Source organism: Cetorhinus maximus, chromosome 7 (genome assembly GCF_964194155.1).
Source record: "Cetorhinus maximus chromosome 7, sCetMax3.hap1.1, whole genome shotgun sequence".
Lineage (NCBI taxonomy): Eukaryota > Metazoa > Chordata > Chondrichthyes > Lamniformes > Cetorhinidae > Cetorhinus > Cetorhinus maximus.
Window position 1 is genome coordinate 105,014,080 of NC_135885.1, and position 20,337 is coordinate 105,034,416.

Genomic DNA, 20,337 nt, shown 5'->3' on the forward strand with positions numbered 1-20,337 from the left:
GCTTTTGTGTGTATTATGTGTCTTGTATGTGTGTGCATAGGGATTTAAGAAGGAGTAGAGTTAAGGTTAGAAATTATCAGTTCATATTTCTTTATTTTTCCACTGGTCAATGACAGTTTCTTCAATAAACAGTTATTTACTTATTAAATTTACAAACCTGGTGCTTGTATTCTGTTAACCTAAATTAAACAGTTAGGTATAATTGGGGAAATCTAGTGGTTTGGTCAAACTTTTCACATTTGTCATGGCTCGGGGAACAGTGGGACTTGATATTACAGCACACTATCCCCAGTGAGTCATGACACTTCTGCCCCCATCTAGGAGGAGTTCCCGCTTCAGAGTGCTGCCAACCAATCCGATTGGTCAGCAGCTGTATAGTTCTAACAACACCAGGTTCGAACAATGGCCACCACTGAGACAAGAGTCAGTCCCAAATAAGAAGTGTTGGAATCTGTAATTCAAAGTAACTCCAGGGTTTTGGACAGGCCTGGCTGGCAGACCCCAGTGAGGTGGGTGAGGGGGCCAGATTTGAGAGGCCAGAGGGAGAGGGTTAAAGGTGGGGGATATGATCTTGGAGACAGAGGTACTTCCGATGCATACATTTCTTGCCCAAAAGCAGAGTGAAAGCATTAATTGGCCACTTCAGGGCCTCAATATTCCCAAGGGTGGGGGAGCTGCCTGATGCCTTCCCCACCCACTGTAAAATGCGAGGCAGGTCGGAGGTGGGCGGGAAGGCAGTCGGAACTTTATTTTTACGAACCCCCTGCTTTCAAATACACCGGTGGGAGGCCATAAATTCTAGATTACAATGAGTATTGAAGGGAGAAATTGCATCTGGGAACTGTAGTAATTATAGTTTTGGGAAATGTAGGATTGTAGCTTTAAGAATAACCTGTGTTGTAAGATCACATGATCTGTATAAACCAAAATGTTAGCAGTGCAGGGAACCCCTAGAAGAGAGTTCTTCTTTCATTATGGAGTTTGATGCACACATTTAGCCACTGCAACTTTCTTGTAAATAAAGTTAAATGTTTCCACTAAGAAAAGTTGTCTGAATTTCAACTCCATAACAAACCGGCGATGAGGATAAATCAGATTTGATGCCCAGTGATTGTGAGTATCTAACTTCATTAAAAATAAAAATATATATACTCATCCGAAATGCCACAGTTTGGCAGAATTGATCCCTTTGAGCCAACCACAGACAATTGGTCTCAATATATAGAATGTCTTGCATTCTTCTTTCAAAAAGCAAAATCATGGGGGAGGAAAAGAGGAGAGCGATTCTCTTGAGTACTTGTGGGAGCAAGACCTACAGTTTAATTTGCAGCTTCATGATCCCCAGTGCCCCAGATTTGAAGACTTTCAGTGAACTAGTAGACCTCATTAAGGGACATTTTCAACCCAAGCGCTCAGTTAGAATGCAGAGGTTAAGGTTCAATTCACAGAATAGAGCCCCGGGGGAGACAATTGCTACCTATGTGGTGAAATTAACACAACTGATGGAATATTGTGGTTTCGGTGAAACCCTGAATGACATGATCAGAGATTGTTTCTTATGTGGTGTGCAGGAAGACACTATTTAGTGAAAGTTGCTGGCTGAAGTGAATCTTAATTCTAAGAAAGCGTTAGAAATAGTGCTGGCAATGGAAAGTGCTGTAAGGGATTCACAAGCAATTCAAGGGGCGCAAAATGGCGCCATCCTCCTAGTCGGGCAGAAACAGTCAGCCAAAAGTGGTGAGAAAAGCTGGGACTGCGCCGCGAAGCGAGAAATGAGAGGAATGAGCTTAGCAACTAAATCGAAAAATAACTTTCATTGACATGGAAACAATCAGTTTTCTAGCGATTGGCAATTTACAAAAATAGAATATTATTTTTGTCACAGAAGTGGATACATAATGAGACAGTACAAAGCGAGATTTAAACAGGCCTCCAAACAACAAACAAAATCCAATGAAGCCTATTGTGTAGAAGAGCCAGAAACAACCAATTCTGACTCTTATTCAATATTCAACATGAAAGTTGGGAAGACAGAGCCAATATTTGTTACAGTGCGAGTGAATGGTAAACCATTAAAAATGGAAGTAGACATGAGTGCTTCTACCTCTGTAGAAGGAGAACACACTTTCAGGTATTTAAATAAAGGTGATCAACAGTTAAATTTGGAATGAACATCTGCCAAGTTGAAAACATGCACAGGCAAAGAAATCCAAGTAAAAGGTATCGCCAGAGCAACTGTTCATTATAGACACCAATTGCCAGATCTACCAGTGATGGCATTAGAAGGTGGAAGACCAAGCCTTCTAGGTCAAAATTGGGTGAGGGAAATTAAACTTGATTGGCCAGTGAGACCTCAAAGGGCAGCAGTTCCTGTCCTAAAAAAGGAACAAGGCAAGGCACTTCAGAAAGAGTCTGGAGAGTCCAAGGACCGCAACAGGATGAGAAAGGAGTGTGTAAGCAGTCAGCAACCTGAAGAAATGAAGACTGTCTTAAACAACAACATGGAAGAAAAACAGAAGAAACCAAAAGAGACTCTGCTGAATGACAGAGTTCAAGACGAAGTGAGTGAACTTCGCAAAGAAAAGGAAAACCTGTTGAAAGACGTTAACACACTACAAGGATCCCTCCAGTCAAAGTTTGTGCCTCTAAAAAATTACAAAGAAAAACAGGAAGAATTTAACACCTCTCTGAACAAACAGAAGAAACAGTTGGCAGAGGAGAAGCAGCAATGTTCAAGTTTCCAGGAGGAAGCTAACAGATATAAGAAGGAGACAGAAGAGCTGAAGAATCAGCGAAATGAAGCTAAAGAAGTTTTGAAAGCAAAAGTTGTAGAATTTCCAAGATGCGAGTAGATAATGAAATTATGGGTAGCTCAACTACCGAACTATGACAGAGATTGCATCTGAGGGAAGTCTGGCCGACAGTGAAGTCAAAAAGAAGGCCGAGGCTAAATTCTGTGGTAAAAAGAAGACATGTAGAAAGAGGATGTAGAATTACTGATGGGGCACCATTTTCGGACAAGACTAAGCCTAATACTTCCCAATTTGGAGGGGAAGGCAGAGAAAAGTCAAGAGAACCAAAAAGCGACTCATGATTTACATTGTCGTGAGTGACAATTTACTGTTGGAGAAGCAGTATGTGTAAAGAATTTCAATGGAGGATCAAAGCGGTTACCTGATAAAGTGAATTCTGTGACCAGACCATCGTTCTACCATGTGGAAGTGGAGGGCTGAATCACCCATAAGCACGTAGATCATTCAAGAAAAAGAGAGATACCCCAACAAAATGATGTTCCAACTGTAACCTTAACTAAACCAGTGGTTCCTGTTGAAGTTGCTCAACCAAGGACAGACATGCCCGATGTCTCTGTCGGAGTGGAAGGCACTGACCTGCATGTGCCTAATGAGGTACCTGATGTTAATGTGGTTCCAGAGAATGTTTCCTACAAAATAATCTGAAGTTGTGGAGCTACAATGTTCCACACGGATCAGGAAACCACCTGAAAGACTGAACATGTAATTTCATAACCTGTGTAAATATTGTATGTCATGAGATAAATGTCCTTGTAAATACAAAACGTACAGAAAAGTTAAAGGAGGAGGAATGTCTTTATTATAGTTTGGGGAAATGTAGGACTGTAGCTTTAAGAATTATCCTATGTTGTAAGATCACATGATCTGTGTAAGCCAATGTGTTAGCAGCACAGGAAACCTCGACAGAGAGAGTTCTTTAGTTATGGAGTTTGATACACACGTGTAGTTGCTGCTGTTGTCTTGTAAATAAAGTTAAATGTTTCCACCAAGAAAAGTTGTCTGAAAATCAACTCTATAAAAGGAGCTTAACAGCTCTTAGTAACTTACTGACTCTTAACTTACTAACTCTTAATATGTTATTTATTCTTTCGGCTTACCTCCTGCTTGCTGCTTCCCGCCACCAGCTCGCCGCCTCTCCCGATTCACCACTTCTCTCCCCCTACTCTCCCGCTCACCGCTTCACTGCCTGATCCTCCCACTTACAGCTTCCCTCTCCTACCCTTCTGCTTGGCACCTCCCTCCAGCTCGCTGCTTCCCTTTTCCAACCCTCCCATTGCCGCTTCCCTGCCTGACCCTCCTGCTTACTGCTTCACACCCCCAACCCTCCCACTTGCCACTTCACTTTCCGGCCCTCCCGCTCGCTGCTTCCCTCCCTTTGGCCACTTCCCTCCTCGACCCTCCCACTCACCGCTTCCCTCCCTGACCCTGCCACTCCCCGCTTTCCTCCCAATTTTCATGTTCGCCACTTCCCTTCCTGACCCACCTGCTTGCAGTTCTTCTCTCTCCCATTTGCTGCTTCCCTCTTTTGAAACCTCACAATGAGCAAGGGCCCAGAAAAGGAGCGGCAAGAGGGAGGGAACAAGTGAGGGAGCAATAGAGGCTGCAAGCAGGAAGGTCGGGTAGGGAAGTGGTGAGCAGGAGGGAAGCGGAGGGCGCAAGAGACACAGAGAGCGGGAGGGAAGTGGCGAGGGGGAGGGAAGTGGCAAGGGGGAGAGAAGCAGTGAGTGGGAGGGAGGTAGCGATGGGGAGGGAAGCAGCATGGGGGAGGGAAACTGTGAGGGGGAGGCATGCGGAGAGCAGGAGGGAAGCAGTGAGGGTGAGGGAAGCAGTGAGCAGGAGGGAAGAGGTGAGGGGGAGGGTTGGGGAGGGAAGCTGTGAGCAGAACCCAGGGTGAGCGGGTCGCAGGAAAGACAAGCGCTGACGTAGCTTCAGGCTCCAGGAACTGACACAAGTGACTTTCAGTTGTTAATTCCACCTAATTAAGCTTGTATCTGGTCTGTTAATTTCCTGTCGTGGGTGAGTTTACCAGTTCTTTGCTCATGGATTAGAGTGGCAATGAACCTCATTTAACCATCTGGATGTGAGCAGCAGTAATAATTAAGTGCATGGTACTGGATGGACTGTTGCGTGGCTGCACAGACAAACTGCTTAGAGGGAATACTGCTGTTGCGCCTGCCCTGCAGGAATTAAATGGCTGATTGGCCATTAGTTGAGTTGAGGGGGACTTCCGCCCCTCAGTAAAGGAAATCCAGCCTCACCAAGCTGCTGGCCAATCAGAGGCCGGCAGCTCTCCTGCACGAGCAGCACCATCGTTCACAAGCAGTGGCCACTGTCAGTACTGCAGTGAGGCTGCAGGATGCAAGCTGTGCTGGATCCAGGATGGCAGCTGAGTCTGGAGTCCCACCAGGACCAAGTTGGCAGGCCCAAGTGAGGAGGGTTGAGGTGCTGGGGTAGAAAGGCTGGGAGTAGGGGAACCAGGGGTGTGTTTACACCTTGGGTGGACCCTCTGATGGGCTCGAGGGGCCCATTCTGGGGGAACCTCCTCTGCCCGCCACCAGCCCTTGCAGCGAAAGCTGCCGAGCTAGGCATTTAGCATAGATTTCTCCTGCCACCAGTTAAATCCTGGCGGCCATGGGATAAGGCCCTTAAGTGGGCATTAACTTTCCACTTAAGGGCCTCAATTGTCCCACAAGTGGGCTGGCAAACCGAGCCCCCTCTGGCCACTGGTAAAATTGCGACCGGGGATGGAACAGGCATGTAGATGGTGGACACGGCGCCCACTTGATTTAATATGCCCCGCGCCTTCAAACCTGCCAATGAGGTAGTGTTAAATCCAGCCCTAAGCTTTTTGATTATGAGCGCAAACTTCTAGCAGGTATTCCAGTGCACTACGTGTTCGGTTATATACATCCATCAGACTTCTTCAAAGTCCTCAACTGAGTCCTATGCAGTAGAATTGTTTACAACTTTTCCCTCTGGCGAGCTGGCATCTGTGTAATCCTTTCCCCTCCCAAATTCTGGTTCCTGTACACTTCTGTGCTCATTGTTTCTCTATGCGCATATCCCCCCTCTACCCTAGGCCCTACAATACTCACAGGATCAGTCTCTGAGCTGTTGGCTGCGACTGTAAGATAACGTGATGATATCTCTTCATTTTCACTTCTTCTTCCTCTCCACTATCTCCTTCCACTTCCTCAATTCACTGGGACGATTCCATTTCTTGAGCATCTGAAATGAAGGAGGGACAAGGGCTGGCTTGTGTTGAAGGGAAAGGAGAAAGTAAGAAGTGTGTGCTTCCACCAACTTCAGCTTCAAAGTCAGAAGAGATTGAGGGATGAGGGATAAGCTGCAAAAGATAAATAGGATAAATAATGCAGCTAACTTCATTATTGATCAGTTCAGCTCTGCCAGTGGCAACGCCAACAATGATGCCCCTTCCCATGATGGCCTGCAATGTTTTCTCCATGGTATTTAAAACCTAATATGCTTGTCTTTCTCTAGTTCTTTGCTGACTCCTGTTATGCATCTCCTATAAGAAATAGTCCTTAAATATCTTTGGGTGATGTGGTTGTCATGATTGAATAGCTGCCAGTGTGTCTGAGCTGTGAGCCTTGATTGCAAAGCCTGCAACAATGCTAAGCGTATGAGTGGAGGCTAAAGCATTTCAATTTGGGGGTTGAGTACTGATAGATAGAGATTGCTGGTAGTTAGGGGATGGGGGTAGAGTGAACTGAGCAATAGATGGGGCTAATGACACAGTTATTGGCATTTGAAGTTTGCACTGACTCACTCTTCATAACTCATGCCAAATTGTTAAACTTCTTCCTGCATTATTTTTTCTGGAGAAACAATCCTGGCTTTGACCTCCACTGGTTCTTGTTCCCACTACCATCTGAGCAGCTGTCTGGAGGCCTTTTTTAAAATATATGCTTGTTCATTTTTACACTTTCTTTTTAACAACAACTGGCTCACTCATTTTTTCTCTCCCCCACAGGATAAGCCTTGTGGCCTCACACCCTGCACCATCATAACTTTAGCAGAAATTCGTCCTAACCCACACACACACACACACGATGAAGATATAAATGGCCCTCCATTATAAAAAACTCACCAAAGCTCAGAATTGTGAACAGCCACTTAGGCCATATTGAAAATACCTAGTGTCGTTTAGAAAGAAAAATGACCACATATCCCTTCTCATATGTCACTAAATGTTAAGAGTGTAAAAGACTGATGTCCATTTCTGGAAAACAGCATCCAAGTAGCATGCAATGCACAGAAGTGGGAGTCTAAAGAGTATGTTCATTATATATAGCCTGGAGTCAGGACTATACATTTCTTTGATGCAGACTGATATCACTGGTTCTACCCATTTTAAACTATAATCACACAATGGGGAAATCAGGCTACTAGATTAGTCTCCTGACTCTTAATATCCGTTTGCATAATGGCCTTTTAGTGCTGATCAATTTGTTTTCATCTTCTCATCAGTACATGTGTCAAAAATAGCCTTCTCAACTGTCAGCTAACCTCTGCCACGGGAATGCATCTGGGAAACTGCTGCAGGCCAAAGTAGTCTCTGAAACTGAAACTTTCATTCCAACTGAAGACAAAGAAGATGGATTAATCAATAAGGAAGCTTTCAATTTTTTTCTCTCTCTAGAGTGATTTTCCAGACATAACAATCAGCATCGTCTGGTGCAGACTCAGTGATGAATCTGTCGAACTTCAAAAGGTTGTTTAACATGCAAGTGGAGAATCGTTTCATGCTCCTTAATGTTCTTGCATGACCCTACTTAAAGCACTCACATCACCTCACTGCCAAATCAAGAGAGGAAAGAGAATAAACCAGTGCCAAATGGAGTAATTTATGGAAAGTCCCAATTCCTTTGTGCTTGAGTGAGAAGCAGGAATTCATTCAAATTGTGCAATATGATCTCATGATCTCCCTTGTAACCATTATGGTTGTATTAAATCCCAAGACATTTCATCATGGACATCTTAGCAGATGGACAGGGTGGGGGTACAATGAATTATGTTATTTTTGTGGCACTTACTTTAAAGTGGTGTATATTGCTCAAGTTGATGGAAGGACATCTGGTTGTTTTCATATTAATTGTTGTAAAAGGAAGATTGACACATCTGAAAAAGAGTAAAGTAGAAACTGCATTTATCGTGTGCCATTCGCACTCTCTGGGCACCCCAAAGAACTTTACAACTAATTGATTACTTATGAAGTGTAACTGCTGTTATATAGGCAGACATAAGAGCCAATTTGCACAGAGAAATGTCCCATAGATAGAAAATAAGATAAATAATCAGTTAATCTGCTTTTTTTACTGTTCTTTGTTGAGGGAGGAATATTGGCTTGGGAAAACGCGTTGGTTTTGTATGAATCGTACAGAGGTTCTTTGTCATCCAAAGTACAGGCAGACAAAACCTCATTTTAATGAAAGATTGAACTGGAACTTTGCATCTTAAAGGAACCAAAAAGGCAATTTTTTGGTAACACATCTCATTATGAATTTTATATTAACTATGTATGAACCATGCTGCTCCCATAATTCTAAAAGATAAATCTCAACGCCAAATGCTCTGTGTAGGAACTGTTTTAGGAATTTTCTCCTCCTTTTCTTTGAAATGTTAACTTATGCACCAAGGCATCATTGGGAGTTTGTTCAAGGGTTCCTCCGTCGTGTGACTTTAGACAGTGTATAACGTGTAATTCTATGGGATGGCATTGTAGCTGTGTCTCATCCTGTTCTCACAGGACCTGTCCAACCACGAAAAAGCAATAAGTTGGAGAAGGTCATATTCAAATCATGTATTACTCAGATCATACCACATATTCAGCTTGGTGCCTAGCACTGCTCACTGACAGAAAAAAAGAGACACTCAAGCCCTAAAAAGAAGAGCCAGGAGGCTTGACTTTAGCATAAGCATGTGATATGAGGAAAGGTTAGGGAAGATTGGACTATTCAGCCTTCAAAGAAGTCAACTGAGAGGTGATTTTAAAAATAAATGGTATACAAAGGATTGCTGTGAAAACTGCTTCTACTAAACTGAGAGTGTAGGACAAGTGGGTACAGCTTCCATCCAGCAAAAATTTTACTTAGGGTGGATATCAGGGGGTTCTTCAACACTGATATGGCCCTGTAGAGACCAATAACATTTTAAAAGAAATTTGAATTCCCAGTGGCTAACTTGAAGGAATTACACAACAAGATTTCAACTTTTAGGACTTATACTGTAACACACAAATTAAAAGCAACATTGACTAAACACTATTTCAGTCGTCACCTTACTCTAAACTCTAAACTACAGAGAAGATCCCCCATTTAACATTTAAAACAATCGAAAATATTTTTCTATGGTTATTCTTTACTCTGTCCCGTAAGTGGACACTTGATTTGCCAGGAACCAGCCCAAAGTGATTCTTAGCTTCTTTTCACCTTTTCCAGCCGGATAACTTCTACTCCTCAAACTGATTTTCACACTGTAGGTTATTCTGGTGATCCCTCCTTGTAGACAAAGCTAAGTGAATCTTCCAGCTTCGTTTTTACCCTCATGACCCTGGTCTCTTGAATCTGAGTTTGGGCTCCCACCCTCATTCTTACGTGGTGAACCATGGAGACTTGCTGCCTCTAGCTTTCTGCTTGCTCTTTCTCTCTCTCTCTCCCTCAGATTCTTCAGACTGAACCTGTCTAAGTAGCTCAGTGATAAATTTAGGAAAACCTATAACCTGATTCTACAATGGCTTGCTATCTTCCCATCTCAAAGCCCATCTCCATGGCAGTGTGAATCACATGGGCCTTGCATCTAGGTAGAAGTGTTAATTAGCTGTCCTTTAGACTCCCAACTTCATCCTGTCTTGAAACTAAATAGGCAGTTTAAAGTATAACCGTTTATATAACCTGATATTCCTAACACCTTCCTTGACTTTGGAGGCTAACAGTCTATCGTCAGCACAGATATTTTGGTCATTGTTTATAGGTGTGAATATATTGCCCCTTTTCCCAGTAAACAGCCTGGGCTCCCTTTTAACCTTTAGCAGCCAAGTCACCCAAGCATGCTGTCAGCAGAGTTCAGAACAGGTCACATGACCCCTTTTAGTCCTCAATTTTATCCTAACTAAATGACAGTCCCGAAACATAACACTCTCATAAAACCTCGCATTTGTAATTATTACAGTTAGGCTGTGTTATCATGACAGGCATGAAATTTATTCACCCTGATTTATGAATGCAGGGGCCATGATTCATAGCTTCCTCATGCCTATTCAGATCAAGGTGGTCTACCCAGCTCATCTGCATGGTTTCAGTGCCATCACCTGCATATCCAACAATGGTATCCTCATCTCAAAACTTCCGGCAAGCTTTATGCAGAGCAGGAAATGCCAGCAGTGTTGTTTGTTGATCATATGGTACAGGCAGTCTGCTTTTTTAAAAGGCAGTCTGTCTCTTAAATAAAGATGGAAAAAAATAACTGTAATATAAATTCTTGAAAACTAGACACAAAGGCACACAGAGGGATCCACATTGACCAATTCGCCACTGGAGGCATGAGAGGTGCAGGTGGATAGGGTGAGAGATGCCATTGTCCCGTGAAAGACCAGGAAACCCTCAAGAACCACCCTCAGAAGGGAGCGGCCAGGAAAATCAACTCCCGGAGTCTGGGCCCAAGGACCTGGAAATAATGTCACAAGAGGGTCAAATTGACGCATGTGGATGATCAATGTCAGAGATTGCATGACATGACATCTCCTACTCACCACAAGAGCAGCCTCTCACACTGCTCAGTGCACCACATCCTCATCACTCACCCAACATCAGTATCTGGCATTCAGGACTCATGCCTAACATCCAAATACTGCTTCCCAGCTTCACACATCTAACAATGTTTCCAACCTCATGCCAAAACTTTCTGCCTCCACATACTGCATAGCTATTCAACAATGGCAGGCACATCACCCAAACACAGTGCTACACAACCATTGACATTCTGCCATTTCTCTTGCTGGACAAGGTAACACTCAGTAGGTAGAAGCAAATCAGAGCTGGTGGAGAACTAGGATAACTATATCTCCTGAGCCCTCCAGCAGAGATAGTTCTCTTCATTTGGGGCCAATTGTCCACAGCATCCAACATCACTGAGAACATTGAGAATGATGGTATGTTACTGCCTTATGCATCTTCTCAACTCCCAATGCACACTCATCCCACTTTCTGGCATGATGAGCAGAGTGTTGATGATGAGACCATGGACCTCTTTCTTCCACCCCCAACCCTCTTCCCTCATGCCAACCTTCTGCTTTCAGACACCTAATAACTGTTGCCTGCACAGCTGAAACAGCCCATGGAAGAGGAGAAAGAGCAACACCATTGCAGTGATGAAAAGGCCCCATCATTTAATCTGACACTCACAGCTACTACATTTACCCTGGAGGCTATCACAGAGTTGAGGTCTGCATATGGTGCGTCACTGGCACAAGTGAGCTGCAACCATGCCAGGGGTAAAGGATGGTTAATTTCCCAACTCACTGGAAGGTAAAGTGGCAGGTGGGTACTGCTGAAGAGGACTCGGATGAGGAATCCGATGAGGTGGCATATAAGAGAGCGCTGAATGGGCATGCACAACGAGACCCTGGTTGAATTGGCTAACCTGCCAGACAGCCTCCTGTAACTATCAAGGAGCATGGAGGAGTCTTGCTTCAACTTGGCAGAGGACATGGCACACAGCTGCATCCTCTGTGCTATAACCTTGGCATGCTGTAGACCCAGAGATACTGTCACTACTGCCCCCACATCCATCATAGCCTTTGTGTTCACAGGTCACCTACTCCTCTGCCATCCCTGTAAGGATGTGGCAAGAGTGTCTGGCAAATGCACCAAAACAACACCAAAAACAGTGCAGATTACTTTCAGAATCTTTTCAATAGAAAAAGTTCCGTAAATTTTACTTACTTATAATCAGGGTGCCTGCCCCTATAATGAACATGCCTGCAGGGCCAGTCTTGCTGTTTCACACTTCTTTTTTCACAGTGGCAATGCAGGTGTTGCCAGGACAAGTATTGTCCTCACACCGGCTGGTTGGGCTGAGTGACATGAGGATAAAATCATTATCATGTGGTTGGGTGCAGATGCATGCTATGTCAGTGTCAGTGATGAATGCCGCATGGCCATGGCTGTGGTACTGCCTACCCCCTTGAACTCAAGGTAAGCCTGCATAATTATGCTTGTGGTGAAATCCAGCAAACAACTGCAATGTTAATGCAAGTACTTTCAGTTCCTACCACAACTGCGGTCATGGTGAATCTCAAATCACGCATATCTTGACACTGGAGCAAAGCAGAGCACGGATCCCTGCACATCTGATTTCCACCCCATGGGCAAACTTTTATGCCCCTGCCCATGTGCAGATTTGAAGGCTGGATCGCTCGCCTGCCACTACATTACCTACAGCAGGGGGAGGCGCACGCCCAGTCTGGCAACGTTTGCTGCAGAGGCTGGTGTCAGGACAGAGGAGTGGGGTCCTTTTTTGGGAGTCCTCAGTGCCCATCAGAGGCACAGCCACAAGCTCATACCACTCCCCTTTAACCCTCTCAAAGCTGCCAACCACGCCCTCCCGATACCCCAGGCTTACCTGGTATCCATTAGCTCCTCTTCTTTGGGGGCTGCAGTGTTCACAGCTCAAACCTGCTGCTACTGGGACTACAGGGCCACTGGCTAATTGGATTGGCTGTTAGCTCACTAAGGCGGGACTTCCTCCATGGGAGCACAAGTCTCAATGTTAGGCAATTAATACCCCATGAAGCTTTAAATGGCTGAGTGGCAGGGGGGATCTGGAGGGATGCGTTCACTGTCGATTCTTCAGGTGGCAGGGAGGGAAACCCCGCCATCCAAAAAATTCTACCCCTTATGTAGTGTGATCAAGTTATGACGTGGACTTCCAAGCATAATCGTGAGACAAAAACCCTGGACTTATTTAAGAAACATGTAGATGTCATGATAGGATTGGATATTGAAAGCATCTTTCTAAATAGATAGACAGCTATGATATCTTGAATGTCCCTTGTCATCTATTGTTTTCTATTTTGTGGCACCCACATTTTCCAGCAAATATCTTTGGAAAGTCATAGAAGCAGGAACCTTCACTGATTTTTCACCTCTTAGGGCTGGAGATGCTGAAGGCAATTGTAGCACAAGTATTGTCACCCTGGCTAAGACAAGCTACCTCAGTACTAGAAGGAGATCAAAACTGGGACTTTTCTGGCCTGTTTGTTCACTTGCACTATCTTTTGTGATGACCTTTGACTTGGAAACAGTACAGTAAAGAATATTTGTAATTTCTTTATAATGTCTGTAGACTCTGTAATTGTTTTTTAAGAATGTTTAAAAAGGGGCGGAATCGTCCCAGATTTGCTCTAAGTGCAGTAGCAGGCAGGCAAAACAATGTTTTATCCACCAGCTGCAATGGCAGCTTCACTCGCCATATCATCCCAAACCCGCCGCATTAATTATGCATTCCCAGAAAAATGCTGTTTCTCATCACTCATCTCACCACTCTAAACTCACACACTCAAGTCCATTACACATTCCCTGGCATCTCACTCACTGCCAGCTCAAGGGACATCACCACTCATTCTTTCACACAGAGCGTCACATCTCCACCTAGCTTCACCTGCTCTGGAGACTGCCTCGTCAGCCCTCACCATCTTGAGGCCACTTGCACAGATCAACATGTGCCCCCTAACAAACCCTGGGATAACCGCCTTCCCCAGTACAGCCCTCACCCTGCAGCCTCTTGCCTTGCCTGAGGCCACTTCTTGCCCTTCCCCATGCAAGCCCTGGTCCTGCAGCCATACAAAGCCATCCCCGCCTTATGGCTGTTCTGGTAGGTAGAGACCTAGCCATCAGCCCTCCCGAAAGTGATGAGGTGCTTTCTGTGAAGCCTCACACTGATGACTGCAAGCACTGCCGGAAGCCAGGTGGGCAAACAAACCTCGAAGTCCTGTGCGAAGTGCAGCTCGCCAGGTGCACATCACTTATGTGCAGTTGTAAAACACGCCGGCGTGATTATGGGTGGACAATCAAGTGCGGGGTGATGAGTCCAGCGGGCTGGCCTTGTAATGGTATGCAGATGTATTACAATGAGGTTTCTGATATCTGATGGTGGGAAACATGGCCCACCATCAGGCTGAGCGGACAATCGCAAACTCGTTTCACAACATCGTGAAACCGATTTTTGGCCTACTCACCATATTGTCCACTCACGCCGCCAGCGGGCACAGAAAATTCCGCCCAAGGACTTTTCAGAGTTTCCATCAATAGTAGAGGGATCAATTGTAATTTTCCTGGATAATAAGAAAGACTAATCCATGTAACTTGGCGACTCTTGGTCTGGAAGCAGTACTAACAGGAATGAAGTTAAGATCAAAAGCCATGTGATTGGCATACACAAAGGAGAGCTGCAGCCACAAAGGAAAGCAACAAGCAGAGGAGCTGGAGGGTGAATGGGATCAGTGCACTGATGCAGGCACAAAGTAAAAGCAGACAGAGACAGAAAGAACACAGAGAATTCTTGTAAGGAAAACAAACAAATCACTCTCAGGAAGAGGTCAGTTTTTTTTGTTCAGCAGAAAAGGAGACAGGAGCTCTTGAAGGGACTGCGAGAGCTGGCTAAAAATGTCTGAAACCTGGAAAGCTTTGTGAATAGCTTGGAGATGCTAAAGAGCTGGGTGTCTTCCCAGAAGTGGCCAAACTATGAACTGGGATATTATTGGTTGGATGCTTGAAAAGGAGCTCAGGAAAGCTACAGCATCAGGACTGTCATACCCAAGGAAGAGAGGGCCATATAAATGTGTCTTGCTGATGATAATCATACCCTTGAAATTAAGAGGTGAAAGCTGTTGTGGGTTAGGACTCCTGATCTACCCTATCAATAAAGAGCAGCATATTGTGGAACTGTGTAGCTACATAGTGTTATGTGTCTATGGGAGTGATGCAATTGCTTGTGGTTGTGCAAGATGTATTTTTGTTGTATCGATTATTTAAAGTGAAATTTACCTTTTTATTTCAGGTGAAGTATAATTTGCCTGTTAATTCATGTTTAACTTGCATTGGTTCTGATTCGTGTTAAAGTAAATGTTGCAAAAATTGATATCTTGTTAGCAATTTCTTCATTTGATGGTCGTTTGGTAAATTTGGTTATTTTGGTTTACGGATCCTCCACAGGGATCGTAACATTTTACCAACTTGGGGGTTAAGGAGATCCAGAGACTTCAAGATAATATTTTGCTGTTTTGTTTGTTCAGTTTAGTCAGCTTAGATCCATCTGAACTTTTGAGACTTTATAGTTCAGCCATAATGTTTCTTAATAATGATTATTTAAATAAAAAACAGGAATTAAATATGCTTCATCAATCTCTACAACATCTATTACATTTAAATCAACCGTCTCTTCCCGATCTGAGAACACCAGCCTGTGTTAAACTCATTCTTATCTATAAACTACCTTGTCAAACTTGAATAGGGAATGCCGACACTTATAATGAAACATGGAGAATATGATTTTATTTAAAGAAAGTTGAGCGTTGAACTCTTTGAGTTCTGAACAAACTATTATTTACATTGGAGTTCTTCATTTCAACATCCTTTATTACAAGCAAGCTCATCTCAGCACAAATACATTGCCTACAGGTGTACTTCAAAGTTATGGTGCTTGTTATGGCAGTAATGATTAGTTTTATTATTATTCCATTAAAATAGTACTTATTTTGGAAACATAGATGCCACTTAAGCAGAAAGGTTATCAGTTGTGAGTATAGTCAGTCTACTTTGATTTTACTGATCTTGATCCAGATAATTCATCACTTTCAACTGTATTTGCATTTACTCCTGCTGTGGAAAATTATATAGTTATCTTCAGTTGAGCAACTGAACAATGAAAACAAAACAAACTGAAAGCATAAACATTTTGATTAAGACAAAATGATGAAAATGTTTAACATTCTGTCTCACAACAGGTGACCTATGATTTAACAGGAGCAATTGAAAAGAACAAGGATTCACTTTCTCAAAGCCTCATTTTTGTTATGAAAAGTAAGTGTTTATATTTATATAAATCAAAAGCATATTGCAAGCACTATATTTATGCCATTTTATTTGTGTTAATTAACTAAGCTAGGTTGTTGTTATGTCTCAAATCTTTTCAACATCCTGAATGAAATGTAATTTAGGAATAAGTGTAGTTTCCACTGTATAATTATACCATTCTTTACAATGTTTTCATTGAGCTGCTGTACTGGTTGCAGCAGGATTTGGAAACAAGTACTTTCCATAGTAAGTTGAAAATGAAAATGGAAAATATTCTATAGCTTTTCATGAATACATATGCAAATAATATTGGGAACATTAAGCATAAGCAATGGTGCATAGGTTGTTTTTAATTTTTAAATTGTATGAACTTTGCTGGTAATTGCTCCCAAAAACAAATAGACATTGGGTTACATTCCTGCCTAAAATGACTGCAGAAACAATGGCTCTAATTTTATTATATACCATTTTTAGAAATGTGGGCAAAACTGGCAAAGCCATATTTGTTGCCTGATTTCTACTTACTGAGGGTAGGCGGTGTTGGGTCTTAATCTTAAATTGCTGCTCATTAAATAAAATGAATAGTATCAGTATCTTGGGCAGGGCTACTCATACGGGTACAGAGGAGTTGAAATTAGTAATGGACTATTTTTGGGAACAAAGACAGAGCACGTCCAAAGAGTGAGACACTCTAAATTTGGCCTCAGGTCACATTTCAATAAATTGGGTGATCTCACTCCAGCTGTTGCTCCTCAAATGCAGCTCACCTATATCATGAGGATAGATTTGATGCTGCTTGCCTCACCAGCGACTGCCCTTAAAGTGACTCTTGGGGTAGGGAACAAAGTTCGATCACAATTTGGCAGTAATCTTCAAAAGTGCAAAAGGATCAGAAGTAACATTCCTCCCACATTTAAAAAAAAATTTGATTTCACTTTTTGTTGGCAGTCACTAAACTTCAACTTCCACTGAAATATCTAGAGCAGGATATTGTTCTGCTCAATGCTCTCCAGTTTAGAAGAGGAGGAGCCTAACATCCATTTTCAATGATTGTCAGAGCACCTGGAAAACTGTCCTACCCAGTTTAGGATTGGATATCCTTCAGGCACTGGAAACAACACCATGAGATTGATGCTGTTTGGCCCTATGATGCACCTAAAAAATGGTACACTGGGATTCAAGCTCTCTGCCATAATAGATTTCAGCATTGGACAGTCCGGTTTTCAGATATGAAAAAGCGTAGCCCTAAACCCGATTGTTTCGTTGCAAACTGGATGGGTTCCCATTCCATGTATAAAATCTATTTAGCTACTAATAGTTTAGGACGCTTTCAGGCACTGAATAACTTTGGAGAACTTTCTCTTCATGTTGCTAACATCACAAAAGTTTTAATAGCTTTGGCAAATGACAGTTTATAGGGTAAACATGCCAGACAGTGAATGCAAGATACACCAGGGAAACAGGGTTCAGGATTATGAAGGGAACATACAGGAGTTGTTTCTTTACAGAGGGAGTGGTCAACAGCTGGCACAAGTTGTCTGAAAGGGTGGTTGCAATTAGAACATTGGACTCCTTCAAGAGCCAGCTGAATTCTGTAATAGGGAAACAGGAAGGTTGGTCTTGTGCAAGCATGAATTGAAAAAGGTTGAAGGGTCTTCCTCATTCAAACCTAATTTTCAAACAACTATGTGCTCTAAAACAATTTGCCTCTGTCTGTTTACCTAACTCAATCCCTATTGTAAATGAAAACGGAAAATGCTGGACATGCTCAGTAGATCTGGCAGCATCTGAGGAGAGAGAAACAGAGTTAACAGGTGGGACTTTCCGGTCCCGCCAGTAGTGGGCATTGTCATGGGTGGGATGGGAAAATTTGGAGAGCAGCCAAAACTTTTGGCTGCTTTCCAAATTGTCCTGCCCCACCCACGATGATGCCCACCAATGGCGGGACCAGAAAACCTCGGCCAACATTTCATATTTCTCTCTCCACAGACGCTGCCAGACCTTTCAGCATTTTCTGTTTTTAATTCTGATTTCAAGCAGCCATACTTTTCATTCCCTCTCATGTTAGAATCAGTGAAATACATCATTCAGGCTATCAGGTCTACACCAGTGTTTATCTCCATTTGAGCCACCACCAAGTCTAATCCCATTCCCCTGCTCCTCCCCATACACTTTAATATTCCTCTTATTGATGTATTAAACTGTTATTCTCAAACTGGAATTAAAACACTAGATGGAGCTTCATACTGCATCTAATCATGCTGGACCTGGCCTGAAAGTGCTCAATGCTGACACTATAGCCTCTATTCTCACTGCCCTCGCCTAACAACACCTGGGTAGGTAGCAGTTAAATTGAGGTCAGTCCTGCTCCATTCTGCTCTGTCCCAATCTTAACCTGCTCTTTTAAGCTGGCGAGTGGAACATCCTCAGAATAGCAGAAGGGTTATTCTTTAAATGTTCAAATCAGGTTTGACTATGTCATCATTTTACTTTTGAATTGAGAGATTTCCAGGGTAAGCTTGAATGAGTAATGTAATATCACTGCATTATCATCGGCATCATTGCATTCTCCAGTGTGCACAAATCAGAAAATTCACGTTTTCCATCATACATGCGAAATGACGCACAATGCTCTTCATTCCTGTGATCACATGTGACTTTTCTGATTCTGATAGCTGTCATGCCTGTGAATGCTTTTCATGCAAGGTTCCCTTTCTATCCAACTCATATTTCTCCAAACCTTCTTCAGACTCCGCCTGCCAAATGCTTGGCTTGCATGGCAGTCGTTTAAGGCCTAATTCTCAGATCAAAGAATGACGCAGGTAGCTCTGTACTGTGTACTGTTGCTTCGATCTCTACAGACCTTTTTTTCCCTTTAAATCTTTGTTATTGCTTCAGAATTCTTCAAAGTTTTTTTTAACTGCATTTCCAACAGTGAGCATTTTGTTTGTTGCCTTCCTTTCTATTTTTTAGTCTTAAGTCACTGGACCTATTTGACTTGTCCCCTGCTCCCTTTTTCTGTCAAGTCTCTTATTATGACACTGTCATTCTGCAGCTATCAGAATGGAATCTGCTTCGATTCCGCAGTGGTTACTTACACTGTCAACTCCACACCAGTCACTCGTCAGGAAAAGCAGAGCATGCATGATTGCACTCAATTCATTTTTCATTTAGTTAGTTTGCTCTTTTTTAACATGAGAAAGGTTTTCAAACAACATGTAAAAAGTGCCCAGGCAGTCTCTTCCAAAGCTCATTTTGTACTTGCTGTGGTTATACTGCAATCCCGAGCAGTGGGACACTACCTGCTTGAAATAGTCAAAGGCACTCCTAATCTTCGTGAATTTGCTTTTTTTGAATATCACGGAGTTCACCCAAATTGGGCTGGTACTAATCTCTTTGTCGGGTGGGTGCTTAGAGGAGAAGGGGAAAATTTCAATTGGAAGCTTCAGGCATCATTGCAAGTACCATTATTATTTACAGCGGTAATAAATGAGTTAGAAGTGGGGATAATAATCAAGCCATCAACATTTACTAATGATACAAATGTTGTAAATAAAATGGAACAAGACAAGTTAAATAGTTAACTAAAAACAATATATAAATCTCTGTCCTTGACCTACTGCCCTGTTCCAGTGAAGCATAATGTAAGCTTGAGGAACTTTATTTTTCAATTAGGAACTTTACAAACTTTGGACTGAACATTGAGTTCAACAATTTCAGACCATAATCTCTGCCCTATTTTGTTTCCTTTTCTTTGTTTTTTTTTCTCTTAATTTTGCTTTCAGTCAGCAGTACACCTGCTCTAGGTACATTTTTTGCTTCTTTGGCCCAGATTTTTGCTCCCGGGTCGGGTACGCTGAGACAGGAGAATTCCTTCCCGTCTCTGGGAATTCAATCTTTAAAAATGGCAGCCCGCAGTTCTGACTTTTGTTCCAGCATTTAGGCTGGATTAGAAGCTGGCCCGCTGCCCCTAGAATGAGTGCGGAGGCTGCTGAGTGCAGGGGCGGGCAGGGCTGAAGGCTTGCCTCAATGCTCCAGCATATTGTTGAATTAAATAAAAACTACTTATAACAAAAAACATCCCTCCAGTCCTCAACACTCACCCCCCCCTCATGCCCCCACTCACTGCCCATGCCCCATCCATGAAATCCTATGCCCCCCCCCATCCCCATGGTCCCCATAACCCCTATGCCAACACATGCCCCTCTACACACTCTCCATGGCCCCTCATGCCTCCCTATGTCCCCCACTCATTCCCATGGCCCTTTATAACCCCCATGCCAACCTATGCATCCCACTCATCCTCATAGCCCCGATGCCAACTTCGTGCCATCTCATGTCAACCCACTCACCTTGTGTCCACCATAGGTAGACCTCAGGACACATGCTGCCATAAATTAAAGTTATGTGTCTTTTGACATCACTATTTT

The 20,337-nt window shown here is 43.1% G+C and overlaps 1 protein-coding gene across 1 annotated transcript in view; it reads left to right on the top strand.

Annotated features, from left to right (window-relative positions):
* Positions 1-20,337, top strand: part of myo16 (myosin XVI) — a 654,305-nt gene that overhangs the window by 485,818 nt on the left and 148,150 nt on the right. The window contains exon 23 of the mRNA XM_078544837.1: positions 15,838-15,913. Within this exon, the coding sequence (XP_078400963.1) occupies positions 15,838-15,913 (76 nt within the window). The remainder of the gene's footprint in view (positions 1-15,837; positions 15,914-20,337) is intronic.